Source organism: Schistocerca gregaria, chromosome X (genome assembly GCF_023897955.1).
Source record: "Schistocerca gregaria isolate iqSchGreg1 chromosome X, iqSchGreg1.2, whole genome shotgun sequence".
NCBI lineage: Eukaryota > Metazoa > Arthropoda > Insecta > Orthoptera > Acrididae > Schistocerca > Schistocerca gregaria.
The window spans coordinates 173,711,118-173,734,392 of NC_064931.1; the positions used below are offsets into that span (position 1 = coordinate 173,711,118).

At 43.0% G+C, this 23,275-nt stretch overlaps 1 protein-coding gene across 1 annotated transcript in view; it reads left to right on the top strand.

Annotated features, from left to right (window-relative positions):
* The window catches only part of LOC126298975 (uncharacterized), a 974,877-nt gene that overhangs the window by 538,669 nt on the left and 412,933 nt on the right, over positions 1–23,275 (top strand). Inside the window, exon 6 of the mRNA XM_049990596.1 lies at positions 9,117–9,242. Coding sequence (XP_049846553.1) covers positions 9,117–9,242 — 126 coding nt within the window. The remainder of the gene's footprint in view (positions 1–9,116; positions 9,243–23,275) is intronic.

Genomic DNA, 23,275 nt, shown 5'->3' on the forward strand with positions numbered 1-23,275 from the left:
AGGCCGCGAAACAATGCATTGGCATCTCCAGACAGTGGTGTGCTACTTCAAGCTGCTACGAGACATCTCCGACCAATCGCCGTCCGCTGCACATCAGGTGGAATTACAGTGGATAAAGGTGAAGATCATCACGCTCACATGTCACCATCCGTAGAGCACACTAGTAAGTGCACGTTATCAGTATCGGACGGGAGGCGAGCCCTCTCCCATGTACCATATAATCCGCGAAAAATAACGATGCTGGAGAACGATGATACTTTCCTTCGTCATGCCAGACTGCCGATTCCTGACGGACCATAAAGATACTGCAGATGCTTTTGTGGAACAGTACAGGCGGTTCTATGAAGCAGCGATTCGTGACGTCTCGGCGACGGAGATGTTCTCCATTAGCTGACTATGGTTCTCGATGGAGATGAAATGATAATTTAATGGACACCCTAGCTGCAAACAGGCGTTGATGTACCTACTCAGGACATTGAACATGATTCAAATAGTTACATAAAGTCCTAGGCCGCCATCTCTGGTGGGTAGGATGAGTATATCATATCGAACTTTAAGTATCAGACCTGCACGTGCGAAGTGCCAAAGACCGCCATTTCCATTCGTGCCATAGTCTTCGGCATCGGTAAAATGGCAGCCAAGTGAGGTATTCTGCTCCTCCCTCCTTCAAATCCATCTGCTCCTTTCGCCTCCACCCGGCTCCTCCTCCCCTCTTTTTGTCCAACTCCTCCTCCCCCATCTCTCTGTCCAATTTCTTGTCCCCTCTCTCTGTCGATTTCCCCTCTCTCTGTACCTCTTCTCCTCCTTCCAACTCACTTTCCATCTCCTCTTCCCCCACTCACTTTCCATTTCCTCCTCCTTGTCTCTCTGCCCATCTCCTCCTCTTTCCCTTCTTTGTCCATCCTCTCCTCTTCCCATTCCCTGTCCATTTCCTCCTCCCATACTCGCTCTCCTACCCCTCTTTCTCACTTTCCATCCCTTCACGTAGCCCCATTTCTGTTCATCTCCTCCTCTTTCTTTTCTCCGTCCATCTCCTCCTCTTTCCTTTCTCTATCTGTGTTCTCCTTTCCTCTCTCTCTGTCCATCTCACACTCTTCCCTTTCTGTCCATTTCTCCCTGTCTGTCTCTCTCTCTCTCTGCCCCTCTCCTTTTCCATCCTACCTGTGCCCATCTGCTCTTTTACCCTATCTGTCTACGTGCTCTCATTCTCAAATACTTGTTGAACGAAGTCTGATTATTCGCGCAGTATGGGCTACACTACTTTTTCACTCCCACCCCTTTAATTGGTAGGTGGTTCTTAAACCTCAGAGACTCTTTCCAGTTATTAAGTGATAAGCTCACCAATTTTGGCAGAAATTGGTCCAACGGCTTAGGAGGAAATGTGGAACACGAATACATACATATCTACATGCCATAAATTTTTAGCATATTTATGGGTGTTTGGATTCAGTACCAGATACATGTTTTAGACCGACTGTAAAGTAGTTAATAGAAGTACTTGGCCAACAGATATTAAAGTTGGTTTTGCCTCCGGCCATAAATACGAGAGATTGTTGTCTTTTATTCTACAAAGGAAGTCTTTTTGTTGCTGCAATGAGTCTATAGAATTTGAACATCCATGTACTACTCCCGACTGTAACAGTCAAGATCTTACATAAAATGTTGTTACATGGAAACTAAAACAATTTTCCAGCGATGTTCATCATGAGCAGTCCCATCGTCACAGACTTCCCAGTTCCCCAAAGTTCTACAGGAGTTTTAAAGCTATAACGTATAAGAAAAATTAATTTTATCAATTTATACGTATCTAATATTCAGTTATTGAGTTATCAGTACAATTGTTATAAAGCATATCTCAATACAGAAAATACACACATCAAAAAAAGTTTTGCATCACCCGGTTCCCAGGACTCCTGAATATAGACGTTAACTGTGGATATTGTATCACAGACACAGTTCCTTTGACTGTTCAGAGATGTCACTGAACCCGCCCAAAGATTCAAAAACCATGCATCAGCAGCGCCTTTTAGACGGAGGGGGTCCGACAGCCGATCAGTTCCATTCAATCCACCAGGAAGGAGGCACATGGCTCGAGTTGTCTGTAGTTCAACCGTGCCTAGACGGTCAATACAGCGGTTCGATCGAGTCCACATTGTTACTTTCTGCTAGGAAGGGCTCTTAACAAGGCACGTGTCCAGGCGTCTCGGAGTGAACCAGTGTTAGGACATGGAGGAGATACAAAGAGACAGGAACTGTCGATGACATGCCTCACTCAGGCCGCCCAAGGGCTACTACTGCAGTGGATGACCGCTACCTACGGATTATGGCTCGGAGGAACCCTGACAGCAAGCCCACCATGTTGAATAACGCTTTTCATGCGGCCACAGGACGTCGTGTTACAACTCAAACTGTGTGCAATAGGCTGCATGATGCGCAACTTCGCTCCCGACATCCATGGCGAGGCCCCTCTTTGCAACCATGACACCATGCAGCGCGGTACAGATGGGCCCAACAACATGCTGAATGGACCGCTTAGAATTGGCATCACGTTCTCTTCACCGATGAGTGTCGCATATGCCTGCAACCAATCGTCGGAGATGTGTTTGGAGCCAATCCAGTCAAGCTGAACGCCTTAGAGACATTTTCCAGTGAATGCAGCAAGGTGGAGAGGTTCCTTGCAGTTTTGGGGCGCATTATGTGATGCCGACGTACGCCGCTGGTAGTCATGGAAGGTGCCGTAGCGGCTGTACGATACATAAATGCCATCCTCCGACCGATAGTGCAGTCATATCGGCAACATATTGGCGAGGCATTCGTCTTCATGGACGACAATTCGCGCTACCATCGTGCACATCTTGTGAATGACTTCCTTCAGGATAACGACATCGATCGACTAGAGTGGTCAGCATGCTCTCCAGACAGGAACCCTATCGAATATACCTGGGGATGAGTGAGAAGAGGTGTTTATGGACGACGTGACACACCAACCACTCTGAGGGATCTACGCCGAATCGCCGTTGAATAGTGCGACAATCTGGACCAACAGTGCCCTGATGAACTTGTGGATAGTATGCCACGACGAATACAGGCATGCATCAATGCGAGAGGACGTGCTACTGAGTATTAGAGGTACCGTTGTGTTCAGCAATCTGGACCACCACCTCTGAAGGTCTCGCTGTATGGTGATTCAACATGCAATGTGTGATTTTCATGAGCAATAAAAAGGGCGGAAATGATGTTTGTGTTGACCTCTATTCTAATTTTCTGCATAGGATCGGGAACTCTAGGAACCGAGGTGATGCAAAATTTTTTTGATGTATGTAAATTATTGTGTACAAGTTTAAATTGGCTTTGGGAAACAAATTTAAGGTAATTACTTTCTTTAATTGTAAGACAATTTCGGTTGTGTGCAGGATTTGCAGTTAATACCCTCTAAAAGGATTACATGTGGCAGTGTTAAGAATCTTAGAAATATAATTAAAATACAGTACTATTGCTTTTACTAGTGCAAAATATTTTGTTTTGGACCCCACCTAAAATAGATTCAGTTACATTTCAGGAAATTTGTTTTGGGCCTTTTAACTGATTTCCAACAGACACTATGAACGAACATAAAACAGTAATATGCCCATTGCGTCATTAATTACGTCAGGGCCATTTTCTTAGGTTTTAGTTGATTCTTTGAACCAAACAGAAAATTGGCAGATGCACTTTTACTGGATTGCTGAAGCACTTGCTACTACCTGATGGCGATTAATGTGCAGATGGCGTCAGTGGCTTCACGCATATCTGGGCGCTGGCTGGTTGGCTATTGTGCGTCTGCCCACGGCTGCTTTCTCAGAACGACCTCTGCTGACGTCTTTCGGCTACGAGTCTATCTGATAGTAATTGCGCTCAACATCAAAGCAGTAAGAGACCTCTGATCAGGAGTTGAGGAGCCTCACATAAGACATAGCAGCGAAATTTCCGCCCAGCAGAAGTGTGACGCTCTCCTAGCATTCTTCAAAATTACCTGTTAGCATGTCCGTACATTTGATTGACCAGCTCGGATTGGCAATCGTATTCTTTATTTCGCAACTTCTATTGCTCTTTTGTAATGGCCTTTTTTCTTTTACTTTTGTAAAAAATTCCAGCATAATCTTCAGTAATATTGTGTTTTCCGATATCTTCAAAAGTCCGTGCCCTCGCGTATACAAGACGATAACAAACTTTTGGAGGGGTCCCTCGAACCTGAACCTGTAATTACTTTCCGGAACATTTCATGGTCTAGTGTCGTGTCTTCTCTATCCGTGTCTCCAGCCCGCCTTCCATTGCAGGCTCTAAAAAGTAGAAAACATATTGCATGAATGAAAAGTCAAGTATTAACAGAGCGGCAGCAAGTAAAGAGTTTGCTAACAATATAACGGTTACTAGATTTTATCAAAAGTAGTGGTAAAATTGATGTGTCTCTTGCAATCTGTTTGTATATTTCTGAGAAACAGCAACAAAAACTGTAAATGCACCACATTATCAGCGTATTTCAAATGACAAAGAATTAAATGCCCTCTGTCGCCGATACTTGAGGCGATATAGAGCGGTACTGTTTTGCTGTTCAGCAGGGAATCAATCAAGCCTTACTGAAGGAAATAGCATGGAAGAGGAGTAATTTAGGAAACTGTGGCTCGAATAACTCACAAAGTTTTCTGTCTCATCGCTACACATTTGTATAGTATTTTTCTTACCATAGCTTCAGAAAAATTGCTATAAATTGCACAAGTATTTTAGTAATTGTCATCTGACTCTTTTAATCATCTAAAACTGACTGTTTCTACAGAAAACCGCAACAACCTACACTGACACTTTTTTGATGTGAAATCAAATTTAAACTAATCAAACAACTGTTCCATACGTTACTTTTCCCTCTTTTAATGCCGGCCGAAGTGGCCGTGCGGTTCTAGGCGCTGCAGTCTGGAACCACGAGACCGCTACGGTCGCAGGTTCGAATCCTGCCTCGGGCATGGATGTGTGTGATGTCCTTAGGTTAGTTAGGTTTAACTAGTTCTACGTTCTAGGGGACTAATGATCTTAGGAGTTGAGTCTCATAGTGCTCAGAGCCATTTGAACCATTTTGAACCTCTTTTAATTCACAAAAATATAAACAACTTTTTATCTTAAGATTCACGCCTTTTTTTTTCATTGACCCTCCTATCCAGTTTCGTCCATTTTACGTCTGGCTAACAGGTCTTGATGTCCTACTTTTATTTCTGAGTATCGTCTGCCAGACTACTTGATCATGCCTCTTACCGACCGAGTACCAATGTTTTTGAATGAAAAATGCGAATTATTGGTATTTTTCCTATATTTGGGATAAGATCACTATGTTGTTGTTGTTGTCTTCAGTCCTGAGACTGGTTTGATGCAGCTCTCCATGCTACTCTATCCTGTGCAAGCTTCTTCATCTCCCAGTAACTACTGCAACCTACATCCTTCTGAATCTGCTTAGTGTATTCATCTCTTGGTCTCCCTCAAAGATTTTTACCCTCCACGCTGCCCTCCAGTACTAAATTGGTGATCCCTTGATGCCTCAGAACATGTCCTACCAACCGATCCCTTCTTCTAATCAAGGTGTGCCACAAATTTCTCTTCTCCCTAATCCTATTCAATACTTCCTCATTAATTATGTAATCTACCCATCTAATCTTCAGCATTCTTCTGTAGCACCACATTTCGAAAGCTTCTATTCTCTTCTTGTCCAAACTATTTATCGTCCATGTTTCGCTTCCATACATGGCTACACTCCATACAAATACTTTCAGAAACGACTTCCTGACACTTAAATCTATACTCGATGGTAACAAATTTCTCTTCTTCAGAAACGCTTTCCTTGCCATTGCCAGTCTGCATTTTATATCCTCTCTACTTCGACCATCATCAGTTATTTTGCTCCCCAAATAGCAAAACTCCTTCACTACTTTAAGTGTCTCATTTCCTAATCTAATTCCCTCAGCATCACCCGACTTAATTCGACTACATTCCATTATCCTCGTTTTGCTTTTGTTGATGTTCATCTTATATCCTTCTTTCAAGACACTGTCCATTCCATTCAACTGCTCTTCCAAGTCCTTTGCTGTCTCTGACAGAATTACAATGTCATCGGCGAACCTCAAAGTTTTTATTTCTTCTCCATGGATTTTAATACCTACTACGAATTTTTCTTTTGTTTCCTTTACTGCTTGCTCAATATACAGCTTGAATAACATCGGGGAGAGGCTACAACCCTGTCTTACTCCCTTCCAAACCACTGCTTCCCTTTCATGTCCCTCGACTCTTATAACTGCCATCTGGCTTCTGTACAAATTGCAAACAATCCTTCGCTCCCTGTATTTTACCCCTGCCACCTTTAGAATTTGAAAGAGAGTATTCCAGTCAACATTGTCAAAAGCTTTCTCTAAGTCTACAAATGCTAGAAACGTAGGTTTGCCCTTCCTTAATCTTTCTTCTAAGGTAAGTCGTAAGGTCAGTATTGCCTCACTAGGGAGTTACTATTTCTCACCGTCAAAGACAGCAGTGTGTATGCAAAACATCAAAATAAAAATAGAAACGACAGTTTCTAGTAAAGAAATGTCATGCTATATTACCACGCAGAATACAAAAAATACTAGAAAAAAAACAGAATATAATGAAATCGTAACCCAGATACTAGCATTGGAATACAAGACACCAAAAAAACTTAAAGGTATTTTCATGTATTGTTACAGGTTAGCATAAGTACACAGAAAGAATGAAATCAAGTAAGACACGAAAGATGTATAACAGTTTTACAGACACAGAATATTGTAATTTTATCACAACTTCCATCTTGGGAAATAAATTGACTTCTCATGTCACTGAAAACATCTATTCACATAGCATAAAATTAGGTTCTCGAGTGTGAGAAGGGAATACCATCTGCAACTATACATCGGCATTCGCACTCTGCAAATGGCAAAACAAGGGTGAAGTAATTATACAGATAACAGCGTATAAGGTTCGGCACGAAATGAGATTGGATTGAACACAATGTTTTACACTTACGTTAGTTAACTAAATCACTGTTTACGAATATGCAAATAAAATTACTTTTATACAGTGTTAGTTGCGGACGTTGTTCTGAAAATGACATTGCAACACAAGTAATGGCACAAAAAAGGACTGCTGTCCATCAGAACTGTGAGGAAAATATGTAATCATACTGTTTGTAACGTTAAGATTCCTGTCTGTGCTAAATTCCAATACAGTTGAGTAATTTAATACTAGTATTAATACTTAGGATTTCTATAATGGAAACGTATATAGACTGCAGAAGATGGTAGGCCTACAAATATTTGACATATAATAAATGAATTAACTTGGATAAAATGCTACAGAACAACGTCTAGCATCATTACATACGATTTCTATGATGGAGGCGTGTATAGACTGCAGAAGATGTATATTCCTATAAATATTTGACATATAAATTATAAATTAACTTGGATAAAATGTCTATAAATTAACTTGGATAAAATGTCTCAGAACAACGTAGAGAGATGTGTGGACTAAGATTGTTGGAAAAAAGTATATCGAAAAACCGATAGTTGGATGATTTCAATCTTATACATTGCTGCTCCGATGTCTTCGTAGCTCGTTTGAGTAACATTCTGTTATCGTTCGAAATGTGGTTCAAAAATGGTTCAATTGGCTCAGAGCACTATGGGACTTAACTTCTGAGGTCATCAGTCCCCTAGAACGTAGAACTACTTATACCTAACTAACCTAAGGACAAGACACACATCCATGCCCGAGTCAGGATTCGAACCTGCGACTGTAGCGGTCGCGCGGTTCCACACTGCAGCGCCTACAACCGCTCGGCTACTCCGGCCGGCTTCGAAACGTGCTTTGAATCTTTTTATATTTAGAAGCATTGAAAAGATTATACATTTTTTTCTGTTTTACCACAGCAGCACACACACTCTTAAATATGATGCTTCAAATTTACTTGAATTCTCGGAAGCAGAATGATCAAATCTGTAGTCAACGATCGTCATGTTTCTTATGCCACAATAAGCTAGCTTCACGCTAGTAACATAGCTACCTTCCTATTAGCAATAGGACTATTATATTTTATATGGTAGCTTTCCTGTTATTTTGAGCAAGCGAAGTGAGACTTAAAAAGTTACTTTTTGATGTGTTGTAGTATTTTATTACACTATATAAAAAGCGCATAGCCTTTTGAAATACAATATAACTTATCACCAGTACCATTATGTCTAATTTGGTATTACTTGCATCTCCTATCGAGGACTACCGGAAAATATCATTTTCGTTCTCTGATCATTTATGAAGAAGGTCACGCGTTTCTTAAACGAATCTTGTTTTCCGTCTCTGGTCGCCTGTCTGTCAATGAGATCAAAATCCTACAAAAAAAGCTTCAAAACAATAAGTTGTTCGGGAGTTTCTAACGTCATGAAATTTTCATTTTAATTTTCTACTCAGTTATTAATGTTATTTGCCCCTCGCCTTTGTCTGCTTTCCGTATGCAATAGAACATTTGCTATTCTAGGCTGTTCCCTTCTGCACTTTCACGTTGTTTTATTGTTCTTATTTCTGTACCTCTCTAACAAAGCGCGCAGTGTTTACTGTGCTCTCTCCACCAACACCGTAGTTTGCAGTTAATTTCTCGTGTACTGTTCTATTCCTAATTTGCTATCCATCTGTAGGTCGACAAAAATTAGTAGTTAATCTAAAAGATAATTCTCGTTGATTTCAGTGGAATTAAGATTATGCCAAAATAGCTCAGTAACACATCCCACTTTATTGCATCCGTGTTTTCGTAGTGTTATGACATTTTTAGTGAAGCGGCTCGCCCACGGAATACATTTTTACGAAATGCGGTACCGTAAAGAGGCAGTTCGATTTATAAACGAGTAGTTCTGCACCACCGCAATATATAGGAAATAGAGGGGTTAAAATTTATTGTTACCTTTACGATTAAGACATTTGTTGTAAATAATGTGGTCTTATTTTAGCATTATATGTTTACTACAGAACTATTTTTAGTAACAACTGTAATGGTAGTGATATGGGAAAATCAAAATGATTATTTTCTACATTCACAGAATCGAACGAGTAGAAGCTGGACTACCGGCCGACCGAGCTGGTCTTAGGCCGGGAGATTATATTATTTTTGTAGACAAGTACAACGTGGTAACCATGCCAGAGGATGAAGTCTTGGGACTGATCAGGTACGTAAGACAATGTCCAAAAAGATGTATGTACAGTTTTTCATGTTAGCGACTGTGTCTAATCTCTGAGGTTCACTTCACTATTAGAAAAGAGTAGGAACGAGAACAATTTTTCACTCTTCTTTATTTTAATGAAAAATGTTTGTTACTAACAAAGCAGCCTCGCATCTGGCCAGATTAAAGAGCCTTAAGCTCTTTAGATTCACGCACAGGATGGCCTAGATCTCGGGACGTTACTATTTGCCAATGTCCCTTCACTGTGGTAGTTCACGTTCGTTGGGAAGTGAGTGTTTTCCACGACACCTTAGCTCGCTATTTTCCTACCATTTTCTAATATATCAGATTAGGTCATTCAGGCCATTTCTTATAGTGTTGCATATACACTGTATCATACATAGCAATAATGAATGGTATTTTTAGCACACATGGACCTCCACAGGAAAGCCTTAGGTGTTTGTGCAAGCAGTTGATTTAAAATGAGTTGGAATCAGCTTACGGTTTATAGCTCCACGTCGTAGCCATTTTAGAGATACGATGCAGCAAAACGACAGTGAATCAGGAATGACCCTGTTTTGAAAAGAACGTCTTTTACAGAATCACGGTAATATCTTTCTTCTGATGATATCGATAGTGAGCTGCAGTTCAGAATACTTGCAACAAATCTAACACTTACTTACATACTGTCTCTTTTTTTGACAATTAGCTCACCGTAATTGCATAACTTAATACCACAGCGATGTCGGGTCTAATTATTTAGTGGTGAAGTCTTGGAACCCGCAATTGCGGAATTGAATCCCGGTTGGACCACGAAAATTTTTCACTCTGTCTTTCACCTATCAGTGATCACTTATCAGTGATATGAAGATTCACCTGAAACGACACTTGGTTCGTGTTCAACGTTACACAGTAGTTCCCGTTTCTACATTAGTATTAGTGGTGTTGATTATGGGCACGCGGGTCATCGAAGTCGCGTCCAATTGAAATATTTGCACAAATTACACTCCTGGAAATTGAAATAAGAACACCGTGAATTCATTGTCCCAGGAAGGGGAAACTTTATTGACACATTCCTGGGGTCAGATACATCACATGATCACACTGACAGAACCACAGGCACATAGACACAGGCAACAGAGCATGCACAATGTCGGCACTAGTACAGTGTATATCCACCTTTCGCAACAATGCAGGCTGCTATTCTCCCATGGAGACGATCGTAGAGATGCTGGATGTAGTCCTGTGGAACGGCTTGCCATGCCATTTCCACCTGGCGCCTCAGTTGGACCAGCGTTCGTGCTGGACGTGCAGGCCGCGTGAGACGACGCTTCATCCAGTCCTAAACATGCTCAATGGGGGACAGATCCGGAGATCTTGCTGGCCAGGGTAGTTGACTTACACCTTCTAGAGCACGTTGGGTGGCACGGGATACATGCGGACGTGCATTGTCCTGTTGGAACAGCAAGTTCCCTTGCCGGTCTAGGAATGGTAGAACGATGGGTTCGATGACGGTTTGGATGTACCGTGCACTATTCAGTGTCCCCTCGACGATCACCAGAGGTGTACGGCCAGTGTAGGAGATCGCTCCCCACACCATGATGCCGGGTGTTGGCCCTGTGTGCCTCGGTCGTATGCAGTCCTGATTGTGGCGCTCACCTGCACGGCGCCAAACACGCATACGACCATCATTGGCACCAAGGCAGAAGCGACTCTTATCGCTGAAGACGACACGTCTCCATTCTTCCCTCCATTCACGCCTGTCGCGACACCACTGGAGGCGGGCTGCACGATGTTGAGGCGTGAGTGGAAGACGGCCTAACGGTGTGCGGGACCGTAGCCCAGCTTCATGGAGACGGTTGCGAATGGTCCTCGCCGATACCCCAGCAGCAACAGTGTCCCTAATTTGCTGGGAAGTGGCGGTGCGGTCCCCTACGGCACTGCGTAGGATCCTACGGTCTTGGCGTGCATCCGTGCGTCGCTGCGGTCCGGTCACAGGTCGACGGGCACGTGCACCTCCCGCCGTTCTGGCGACAACATCGATGTACTGTGGAGACCTAACCCCCACGTGTTGTGCAATTCGGCGGTACGTCCACCCGGCCTCCCGCATGCCCACTATACGCCCTCGCTCAAAGTTAGTCAACTGCACATACGGTTCACGTCCACGCTGTCGCGGCATGCTACCAGTGTTAAAGACTGCGACGGAGCTCCGTATGCCACGGCAAACTGGCTGACACTGACGGCGGCGGTGCACAAATGCTGCGCAGCTAGCGCCATTCGACGGCTAACACCGCGGTTCCTGGTGTGTCCGCTGTGCCGTGCGTGTGATCATTGCTTGTACAGCCTTCTCGCAGTGTCCGGAGCAAGTATGGTGGGTCTGACACTCCAGTGTCAATGTGTTCTTTTTTCCATTTCCAGGAGTGTACTTTATTATTATTATTATTATTATTATTATTATTATCATTATTATTACTACAGAAGTAATTGCGTCGCTTTGAGTCACTAAATTGTCTGTGTAGTTTTTATCAGCTTATTAGGGACAACCCATAATTACACTGAGTAAATTACTGAACTTATCGTATTTCCATAACATTCAACGTCACCGTTACCTTAAATACTTGTCGGTGCAATTAGGTAATGGGTTCAAAGACTTTGACATGCATCGCACATCTGTTTCTTAAAACAGAAAATACTACTAACATTCTAAGAAACCCCTTTCTTTATCAGATGGCCAACGCCAACACTGCGAGCTATCCTAAAGCCATTTGTTTGTATACAGTTTCATTATCAAAGGAGTAGCTGTTACACATTGTCTGCGGAACCCCAATGGATGAATGAATACTCTCGTCCTAGATTCCAAATCTGGCAGTAATACTGTTTTGCTCTTCGATTAACTTGCAATTGTCGTCCATAACACAAACTAGTCCCACGTGTCAAGTCATCCAGCACTATAACTTCTGTGACGTCTTTAGATTTCTGTGATTTATCTTGTAACCGAAATTTGATGGATTGCTTTTAGTACGCATGTGAATGACCTCACGTTTTTATTATTTAGAGTCAGTTTTCACTTTTCGCATCAAACTGATTGATCTGCAAGGTAATTCCAGTTTTAATGGCAAATCTTTTTACGTTATATCTAAATTATTTTGCAAACAATCTAAGTGGGCTGTTCAGATTGTCCTCTTAATCGTTTATACACGTTGAATCACCTAAAACTTGCACCGCAGATATTTTGATAATGGAAGAAGCAATTGATATGCGGATTTCACTGATTGAAGTGGTAGGTAGGTGTCCACCTTTGCAGCTCATACGCTGATTGTTACGAGATTCAAATGTGTATTTCTTTAAAAAAGGTACATATATTCCAATGGAAAATGCCTGTTGGCTGTACCACAAGAAAAAGTAAAATAAATTACAATATCAATAGTGCGTTGCAGGAGTCTAGCGCTTGTAGTTTACGAGATATCGCAAATTGAACAATCTAAATACCGACAGTTGTTTGCTTCATGTGGTAGCACAAACGAATGTGAATATCATATGTGTGCGTATGTGCAGCCCTTCGCATATGTTAATACGTCTCTGGAGGTGTCGTGTTGTTCAGTGGGACACTTCCTAGGTCAAACGAAAGACAAACACAGGTGAACACAGCATCTCTGTGGGGTCTGACACGTTAAAGAATCAATGTATCCTCAAAGTCTCTTCTCAAAACGACCACCACCCGCGTCAATACAAGCTTGCGGTCTGTCATGCAACGACTTCTTGGCACGTTCTAGCATTTCATAGGAAAACGCAACGCAGGCCGCAGTAATACGTACTTTCGTATCATCTGTATTGTTTGAAGAAGATGAAGTGGCTGAAGAGGTTGACGTCCACTGGGAAATCTTTCTGCGTTCGTGATATATGAACGAACGGCATACTTCCTACATTCACCACAAACCATGAGCGTATTCAGTTTTTTCACATCGGGAAATATCATCTTCCAAACATGTCCTACTGCGTCCGCTATCACACAATAACAAACAAAATAAATTTTCACTATTATGTAATTATTTTTGACGAGCTGACTACAAGATATAATTTTTATTTGTACAGACTGTTGGCATATCACCAGACGCAGAAAATTTCACAGTGTTTCGAGCTCAAATTGACACGTAATTGTGACTTATTTAGTTTCATAATAGAAAAAAAGTTCCTCTCACAAATATATGTCGATCGAGATATTGTATCACCTTTACAACCTCATTATGGGGACTCTACTACAGAAAAGCAATGAAAACGTCCTGGACAGTTATTACGTAAAAAGATTTGTCATTAAAACTGGATTTACCTTGCAGATCAATCAGTTGCATTGGCACGTGCGCGGGGGCGCTTTCAACTGAAACACCAAACAGTCTCGATAACACCTTTAAAACAAGTGCAACCTGCAACATTCACAATGCTCTCAAAACCTTTGTGAAACTGTCTTCGTAATTCTTTCAATGCCACAAAAAATTCTCCAAATCTCGCGCTTTCTTTAACATCAGTGAGCTTAGGGTACTGGACTCTCGTTGTCCAAAATAAAATGGCTCTGGGCACTATGGGACTTAGCAGCTGTGGTCATCAGTCCACTTGGACTTAGAACTACTTAAACCTAACTAGCCTAAGGACATTACACACATCCATGCCCGAGGCAGGATTCGAACCTGCGACCGTAGCGGTCACGCGGTTCCAGACTGAAGCGCCTAGAACCGGGACTGTCGTTGTCAGCATGTGTTCCTCGTACGAGATTTTCTTTTTAAATTCATCCCCATGAAATCAGAAAGAAGTGACCTGGCAATGTCTTACTGTGGGCAGTGTGCAGTCAAGTCCACTTAAAATGCGAAGTCTGCAATCCATTCCAGATGTTCTAATTTTATTTCCTGCGCTACTTTTCCCTTCATAAATTCAACAATAGCGAGTTTAAATCGAAAAATCATTCTAGGCATACCCCTTGACTTAACCAACGTACTTTGAGGTAATATAAGAAGTCTCTATACTCTTCATACAGTTCCATTGAAAACTGTTGCAAATGACAGTGGAATAATGAGTGCCACTCCAGAAATTTTACTATTCGTACAAACAATTTCTTCACATGCTCCATGCCTGCAATGTTAGCAGATGTGGTGCAGAACAATGAATACCGCTGTCGATCGTTGTAATTTTTTGCTCTTTCACTATCACCTAAATCTTTAAATTCTTTCTGCATGGTATTTTAATATTTTTCCATAGGATATACGCTGTACCCGTCCCTTATGTGAACTGAGTATTCTGCTAGACTGCCATTTTTGTGCAAACTGCCACTGAACCTGTGAACGTCCTTCGAATGTTCGATTGTGTGAATTCCTAAAGAACCAAACTGCTGAGGTAGTCGGTCCCTAGACTTACACATTATTTAAACTATCTTACACTAATAACAACACATACCCATGCCCGAGGGAGAACTCGAACATCAGGCGGGAGTGGCCGAACGTCCTTAATTCCACTAATAAGTGGTAAAAGGGTAAAGAGCGGTGACACCACGATTCAGCCTAACTCAAAGAGTTTTGACGACTGAAACATGCCGCATTGCAATGCTAAATGAAATGTCGCGCCGTTCCGCATACTTGCGAGGAGGACCGAGCAAAGCCGAGTAAAAGGCCGGGCTTTGTCCCGCACACGGCTTCCACACGCTGCGCGTGTGACATTTAGCACGCACGCCGTGGTTGGCCCTGATCTGAGCAATAAAATGGAACACACAGCTGTCGGTGTTTACAATGTTCACAATACGGTAACCCATAAACTACGTGCACTACCTTCCTGCAACAAACACCACTGATATTATCATTTACGCTACTTTCAGGATTTTACCGTCAATACCAATTATCCCACTTCAAAATTTGCCACTGTTGTAAATAACTGTAATTTCGCTAACGTCTCAGAATCTGTGTACTGCAAATACCGATAGTTCCTCCCTCGTCCGAAATACACTCCTGGAAATAGAAATAAGAACACCGTGAATTCATTGTCCCAGGAAGGGGAAACTTTATTGACACATCCCTGGGGTCAGATACATCACATGATCACACTGACAGAACCACAGGCACATAGACACAGGCAACAGAACATGCACAATGTCGGCACTAGTACAGTGTATATCCACCTTTCGCAGCAATGCAGGCTGCTATTCTCCCATGGAGACGATCGTAGAGATGCTGGATGTAGTCCTGTGGAACGGCTTGCCATGCCATTTCCACCTGGCGCCTTAGTTGGACCAGCGTTCGTGCTGGACGTGCAGACCGCGTGAGACGACGCTTCATCCAGTCCCTAACATGCTCAATGGGGGACAGATCCGGAGATCTTGCTGGCCAGGGTAGTTGACTTACACGTTCTAGAGCACGTTGGGTGGCACAGGATACATGCGGACGTGCATTGTCCTGTTGGAACAGCAAGTTCCCTTGCCGGTCTAGGAATGGTAGAACGATGGGTTCGATGACGGTTTGGATGTACCGTGCACCATTCAGTGTCCCCTCGACGATCACCAGAGGTGTACGGCCAGTGTAGGAGATCGCTCCCCACACCATGATGCCGGGTGTTGGCCCTGTGTGCCTCGGTCGTATGCAGTCCTGATTGTGGCGCTCACCTGCACGGCGCCAAACACGCATACGACCATCATTGGCACCAAGGCAGAAGCGACTCTCATCGCTGAAGACGACACGTCTCCATTCGTCCCTCCATTCACGCCTGTCGCGACACCACTGGAGGCGGGCTGCACGATGTTGGGGCTTGAGCGGAAGACGGCCTAACGGTGTGCGGGACCGTAGCCCAGCTTCATGGAGACGGTTGCGAATGGTCCTCGCCGATTCCCCAGGAGCAACAGTGTCCCTAATTTGCTGGGAAGTGGCGGTGCGGTCCCCTACGGCACTGCGTAGGATCCTACGGTCTTGGCGTGCATCCGTGCGTCGCTGCGGTCCGGTCCCAGGTCGACGGGCACGTGCACCTTCCGCCGACCACTGGCGACAACATCGATGTACTGTGGAGACCTCACGCCCCACGTGTTGAGCAATGCGGCGGTACGTCCACCCGGCCTCCCGCATGCCCACTATACGCCCTCGCTCAAAGTCCGTCAACTGCACATAAGGTTCACGTCCACGCTGACGCGGCATGCTACCAGTGTTAAAGACTGCGATGGAGCTCCGTATGCCACGGCAAACTGGCTGACACTGACGGCGGCGGTGCACAAATGCTGCGCAGCTAGCGCCATTCGACGGCCAACACCGCGGTTCCTGGTGTGTCCGCTGTGCCGTGCGTGTGATCATTGCTTGTACAGCCCTCTCGCAGTGTCCGGAGCAAGTATGGTGGGTCTGACACACCGGTGTCAATGTGTTCTTTTTTCCATTTCCAGGAGTGTATATGCGGTCCTAGTGTTCACTATGTATACAGGGTGGTCCATTGATCGTGACCGGGCCAAATATCTCAAGAAATAAGCATCAAACGAAAAAACTACAAAGAATGAAACTTGTCTAGCTCGAAGGGGGAAACCATATGGCGGTATGGGTGGCCCGCTAATTAACGCTGCCATCGGTCAAACGGATATCAACTGCGTTTTTTTTAATATAGGAACCCCCATTTTTTATTACATATTCGTGTTGTACGTAAAGAAATATGAATGTTTTAGTTGGACCACTTTTTCGCTTTGTAATAGATGGTGCTGTAATAATCACAAACATATGGCTCTCACTTTTAGACGAACAGTTGGTAACAGACAGGTTTTTTTTAAAATTAAAATATAGAACGTAAGTACGTTTGAACATTTTATTTTGGTTGTTCCTATGTGATACATGTACCTTTGTGAACTTATCATTTGTGAGAACACATGTTGTTACAGCGTGATTGCTTGTAAATGCCACATTAATACAATAAATGCTCAAAGTGATACCCGTCAGCCTAAATGCATTTGGCAATACGTGTAACGAAATTCCTCTCAACAGCGGGGAGTTCACCTTCCGTAATGTTCGCACATGCATTGACAATGCGCTGACGCATGTCGTTAGGCGTTGACGGTGGATCACGATAGCAAATATCCTTCAGCTTTCCCCACAGAAAGAAATCCGGGGACGTCAGATCCAGTGAACGGGCGGGCCATAGTATGGTGCTTCGACGACCAGTCCACCTGTCATGAAATATGCTATTCAATACCGCTTCAACCGCACGCGAGCTATGTGCCGGACATCCATCATGTTGGACGTACATTACCATTCTGTCTTACAGTGAAACATCTTTTAGTAACATCGGTAGAAAATTACGTAGGAAATCGGTATACATTGCACCATTTAGATTGCCATCGATAAAATGTGGGCCAATTATCCTTCCTCCCATAATGCCGCACCATACATTAACCCGCCAAGGTCGCTGATGTTCCACTTGTCGCAGCCATCGTGAATTTTCCGTTGCCCAATAGTGCGTATTATGCCGGTTTACGTTACCGCTGTTAGTGAATGACGCTTCGTCGCTAAATAGAACTCGTGCAAAAAATCCGTCATTGACCCGTAATTTCTCTTGTGCCCAGTGGCAGAACTGCACACGACGTTCAAAGTCGTCGCCATGCAATTCCTGGTGCATAGAAATATGGTGCGGGTGCAATCGATGTTGATGTAGCATTCTCAACACCGACGTTTTAAAGATTCCAGATTCTGGCGCAACTTGTCTGCTACTGATGTGCGGATTAGCCGCTACAGCAGCTAAAACACCTACTTGGGCGGCATCGTTTGTTGCAGGTCGTGCTGACGTTCCACATGTGGCTGAACGCTTCCTGTTTCCTTAAATAACGTAACTATCCGGCCAACGGTCCGGACACTTGGATGATGTCGTCCAGGATACAGAGCAGCATACATAGCACACTGCCGTTGGCATTTTGATCACAATAGCCATACATCAACACGATTTCGACCTTTCCCGCAATTGGTAAACTGTCCATTTTAGCACGGATAATGTATCACTAAGCAAATACCGCCCGCACTGGCGGAATGTTACGTTATACCACGTACTTATACGTTTGTGACTATTACAGCGCCATCTATCACAACGCGAAAAAAGTGTTCCAACTAAAATCATATTTCTTTACGTACTACACAAATATGTAATAAAAAATGGGGGTTCCTATTTTTAGAAACGCAGTTGATATCCGTTTGACCTATGGCAGCGCCATCTAGCGGGCCAACCATAGCGCCATCTGGTTTCCCCCATCAAGCTAGAGGAATTTCGTTCTTTGAAGTTTCTTCGATTGATGCTTTTTTCGTGCGATATTTGACCCGATCAGTATCAATGGAGCACCCTGTAGATTAGGAACAGCAAGGGACCAACAACACTTAATTGGGGAACGCCAGATGTCACTTCTGTTTTACTCGATAAAGTATGGCGTCAATAGGAAACCAATCATTGGCGTTAGTAACGTACTCCGCTTGTGCCAGTCCTTTATATAAACAAAGACAAGAATATTACTTTCAGATAGTAGGATCCACTGTATTACACCATTGCAATGTGGTTATTCGTGTACACTTGTATGCTGCAATGCAGTGGTGATTCTGCCTGTATGTTTTGAGGCCGTACGGTAATTCTTCTCTTTTTCCCTTTATTTCTGTCGGCGTGGATACGGACTGCGCTTTGGTAATTTGTAGTTATGGGACTCGATGTGTCCCAGCGTGTGTGCTGCGGTCCGCTGTGATTGTTGCGGGTTTATAGGTCTCCAGGGGGGCGGGAACACGATGTACCGCCAGTCCCGCACATTAGCGAATAATGTTCCATAACTGGCTGCGGGCGGGACAGAGAGGGCGCACAAACACCACGTTACAAATTAATTATTTAACTCTCAGACAAAAGTAGTTAGGCATGTGAGGAAGTAAGATAACCCTCGTGTCGCATTTGCTGCGGTGCGTACATTTCAGATGTACAAACTGATCAAAAATTTTGTACATTACCTTAAAATATTTGAAAACAAACACACACACAGCTAAATTTCGTCAAATAATGAACATGCAGCCACGTCAGTTTTGCAAAAAAAGATTTGGAATTTCTAACTATCCAGATAAGTTCCCGTTTGAGTGTTTTTGGTAGGCTAGCAGGTATATTTTGCTCTGTAAATTAATATGAAGGAAACTTATAGTAAAAACAGACTTCATTTGCCACTAGGAAAACAGTGAGAAAGCTAATAGTTTGTATTCTTGAGTGCCCGCAGCGCAATATATTTCTTTCAGAGGCATAATAAGTAAAGAAATCCGAACCGTTGCTATGCTTAAAATGTTTCAAGCGCTATAGTATTGTGATAGGTTTACTTCGTTACAGTGCTATTTTCTAGCTCCCTGCAATAATACACGATTTTCCTAACCATTGTTTCTATTAGTATTTATAATTATTGACAATATTGGGAGATTATACAGTATTACATACTTCAAGCTGTTTTTGACGTCCATAAAACATCAGTTGGTGCTGTTACTGTCTAACTATTTGCTTGTAATGACTTATAAGTGGCATTATTATATGACTGTGGCAACTGTACTACCACAATGACATAATCAAGTCACAACAACCAAAACCCTGTAAACAGAACAAAAAGACCATAGCCACCAAAAATTCTCGTCTACAACAACATTAACGATCGAGGTATGACAGTATAGCTGCCATTTCATATAAACACACTCGCTGTAAGTCATAACAACAAAAAAGCTAGACAGTGACAGCACCAATCGATATTTTATGGACGTTAAAAACAGCTAGATGTAAGTAATATTGTATAATCGCCCAATATTGTCAATAATTATATATAAGAACAAATACAAAGGTTAACGAAACCATGTGTTAATCGCAGGCAGCTAGAAAGTGGTACTGTAGCCGAAATAGGCCTATAGAAAACCAATAAAGCTCTAAATACTTTAAGCATATCAGCGATTCGGATTTCTTTACTTATTCTGTCTCTGTAATAGCTAATAGTGTCAGTCTTTTTGTGGGCAACCATCTTAAACACTTTGCTGGAATAGGGAATACGTACTATTCCAGTGTTTCAAGCTCGACCTCATTAATCAGAGTTCTAATTAACAATACTCACTACGCGAAATTTTTCTACACAAATATTTACCTCTACATGTCCCAAGTAATCCAGTCGTTAGCTCGTGGTGAGCGATTATTCCAATGGAACATCTTTGGTATGAGTTGAAACGTCGACTTCGCTCCAGACCCTGGCGTCCTGTATCACTGCCTTTTCTGGTTCCGGCCGTTGAGGAAATCACCTAACTGAAAGAACCCTCAGCAGAGTCCAAGTCATCATAAAGAAGTGTGGACACACGCCGTATAAATGTCCCCTAATAGGTATCCGGATACTTTTTCTCAGATAGAGTACTCTCTCACAAATTTCTCCTTCAAATAAAATCAAATATTTGACACTAGTAGACTTCTTTTGGGCAGGAATGCGCTTTTTGCCTGTGAAAGTCAGCTTTTGATGCCTCTCTTGCTTCGTCCGTCGTATTATGTTTTGATTCCAAGGTTCATCTACTACGTGATCACCAATTTTTGTGCTAAGTTTCTCACTAATCTCATTTGTGCTGCTCTTCATTATTTTCGTCTGTCTTCGGTTAGTCGCAGTCCACATTACATGCTCATTACACTGTTCATTCTATTTTCTTTACTTCCCGCAATTCTTTCTCATTTTCACTGAGATAGCAATGTCATCAGCGAATGTTATCGTTGATATTCTTTCATCCTGAATTTTTACCCCACTCCTGAACTTTTATTTCCGTCATTGCTTCTTCGATGTGTAAATCCAATAGTCGGGGTTAAAAGACTACACCACCTTCCTACGTCCTTTCTGATTGGAGTACTTAGTGCTTGGTCTTCCATTCTTATTTTTCCATCTTTGTCCTTGTACGTATTGTTTATTACTCTCTTTCCCTATAAATAACTCCCATATTCCTCAGAATTTCGGACACTTTGCACTATTTTACACTGTCGAACGTCTTTTTCTAGGTTGACAAATCCTATAAACGTGTCTCGATTTTCCTTACGTCTTACTTCCGTTACCAAGAGGAACGTCATAATGGCTTCTCTGGTGCCGTTAGCTTTCCCGAAGACAAACTGATTGTCACATAGTAGATCCTCAGTTTTCTTTTACATTCTTTTGTACGTTATTCTTGTCAGGAACATGGACGCATGAGACTCTAAGCTAGTTGTGCGACAGTTCTCGCAACTATCTTCCTTTACTGTCTACGGTATTGTAGCCCTTAGGCGACTGAAATGAAGTTCATATCACAAGTTGACTTCATAATAGAACATAAATGATTTAGATTTTTGATCTAAATATGATGTCTAAATTAGAGAGCCTCATGCAATAGCAGCCTCTAAATATCTTGCATGCGCTCAGTGAACGACTAAATTTCTTGACAGTCTTCGAAGAAGGCATATACATTCCACACTACATGTTGCCTGGCGTGTCCAGCTAAAATTCGGCATGTGGTAAAGGAAGGGCCACACTTCAGGTTCAGATATCTGATTGGTTTGCAGATGGTCTCCCACTCAATTCAGTATTGCCCAGTACCAAACTGCGATTACCACGGAAGAGTAGACCATGTTCACGGCCGTCTCTCTGGGTTACCCTAAACAGGGACTCTTCCAATAAAACACTGCCTATTTACATAATCCCATTGAGCACTCCCTTGACGGCTTAGATTGTAGTCTGAGGCGTTTTTAGGTTTTGGACAGTGGAAATCGGTATAGTAACAGGCTTCCATCTGACAGCAAACAACTTAGAATCGTCCACGCAGACAGGTTCTCACGCGTTACTGTGCTTCAACGTTAAGCTACCACTATTAACGAATCTGTTATTTATTATTATGTAGTGTTCTGCCTAGTGGCAGGTCCATGTCTTCGTACGGAGAATGTCTGATTGCACTGTTCCCTGTCTTCAGCTTCTTCCTTCAGTCTTTTGTATCTCCTTCCATCTTTCATGCCGTCCAGATGTTGAATTCTTCTTCTTCCTCGTCCTGCATTTCCTCTGAGTTTCCCTTCGATGACATCATCTATGAGTCCCTGGTGTCTAAGTACATGTCCAATCCAGTTGGCCTTGCTCTGAAGAATTGTGCGCAGAATACTTCTCTTCTCTCCTACTCTTCGCAGTACATCATCATTTTTTATGCGGTCTGTCCACTTGATATTTTCCATTCTCCTCCAGCACATTTCAAAGCTCTCTAAGTATTTTTTCTCCTTATTTCTCATGGTCCATGTCTGTGCACCATACAGTGCAATGCTCCAAATGTAGCACTTTATCAGTTTTGTCCTCAATGCCAAACTGAACATGCTGGTCAGCAGAGTTCTGTTCTTGTTGAAAGCAGCTTTTGGCCTTGGCGATCCTTGCTCGGATTTCGTTGGTGCAGTGGGCATCCTTTGTGATGAAACCTCCCACGTACTTGAACTGATTCACATTTTCCAGTTCCCGATTGTCAACAGTTATCTTTAAGTGTTTCTCACGTTTTGATATGCGCATCACTTTTGATTTTTCAGTGTTGATTTCCATGCCGTATTTTCTTCCCGTTTCCACCAAATTGTTCATCATGTGTTTCAGCTGTCTCTCATTTTTGGCCAGCAGTACCAGGTCGTCTGCATACTTGATGGTGTTGATGAGACGTCCTCCTACTTTGAAGTTTCCACATTCTTTCAGCGCTTCTCTCGCCAGCATTTCTCCATACAGGTTGAAGAGACTTGGCGACAGACAACATATTTGTCTTACTCCCTTTCCTATTTGGCGCAACGGCCTTGCCGCAGTGGATACACCGGTTCCCGTGAGGTCACCGAAGTTAAGCGCTGTCGGGCGTGACCGGCACTTGGATGAGTGACCATCCAGCTGTCATGCGCTGTTGCCGTTTTTCTGGGCGCACTCAGCCTCATGATGCCAATTGAGGAGCTATTCGACCTAATAGTAGCGGCTCCGGTCAAAGAAAACCATCATAACGACCGGGAGAGCGGTGTGCTGACCACACGCCTTTCCTATCCGCATCCTCAGC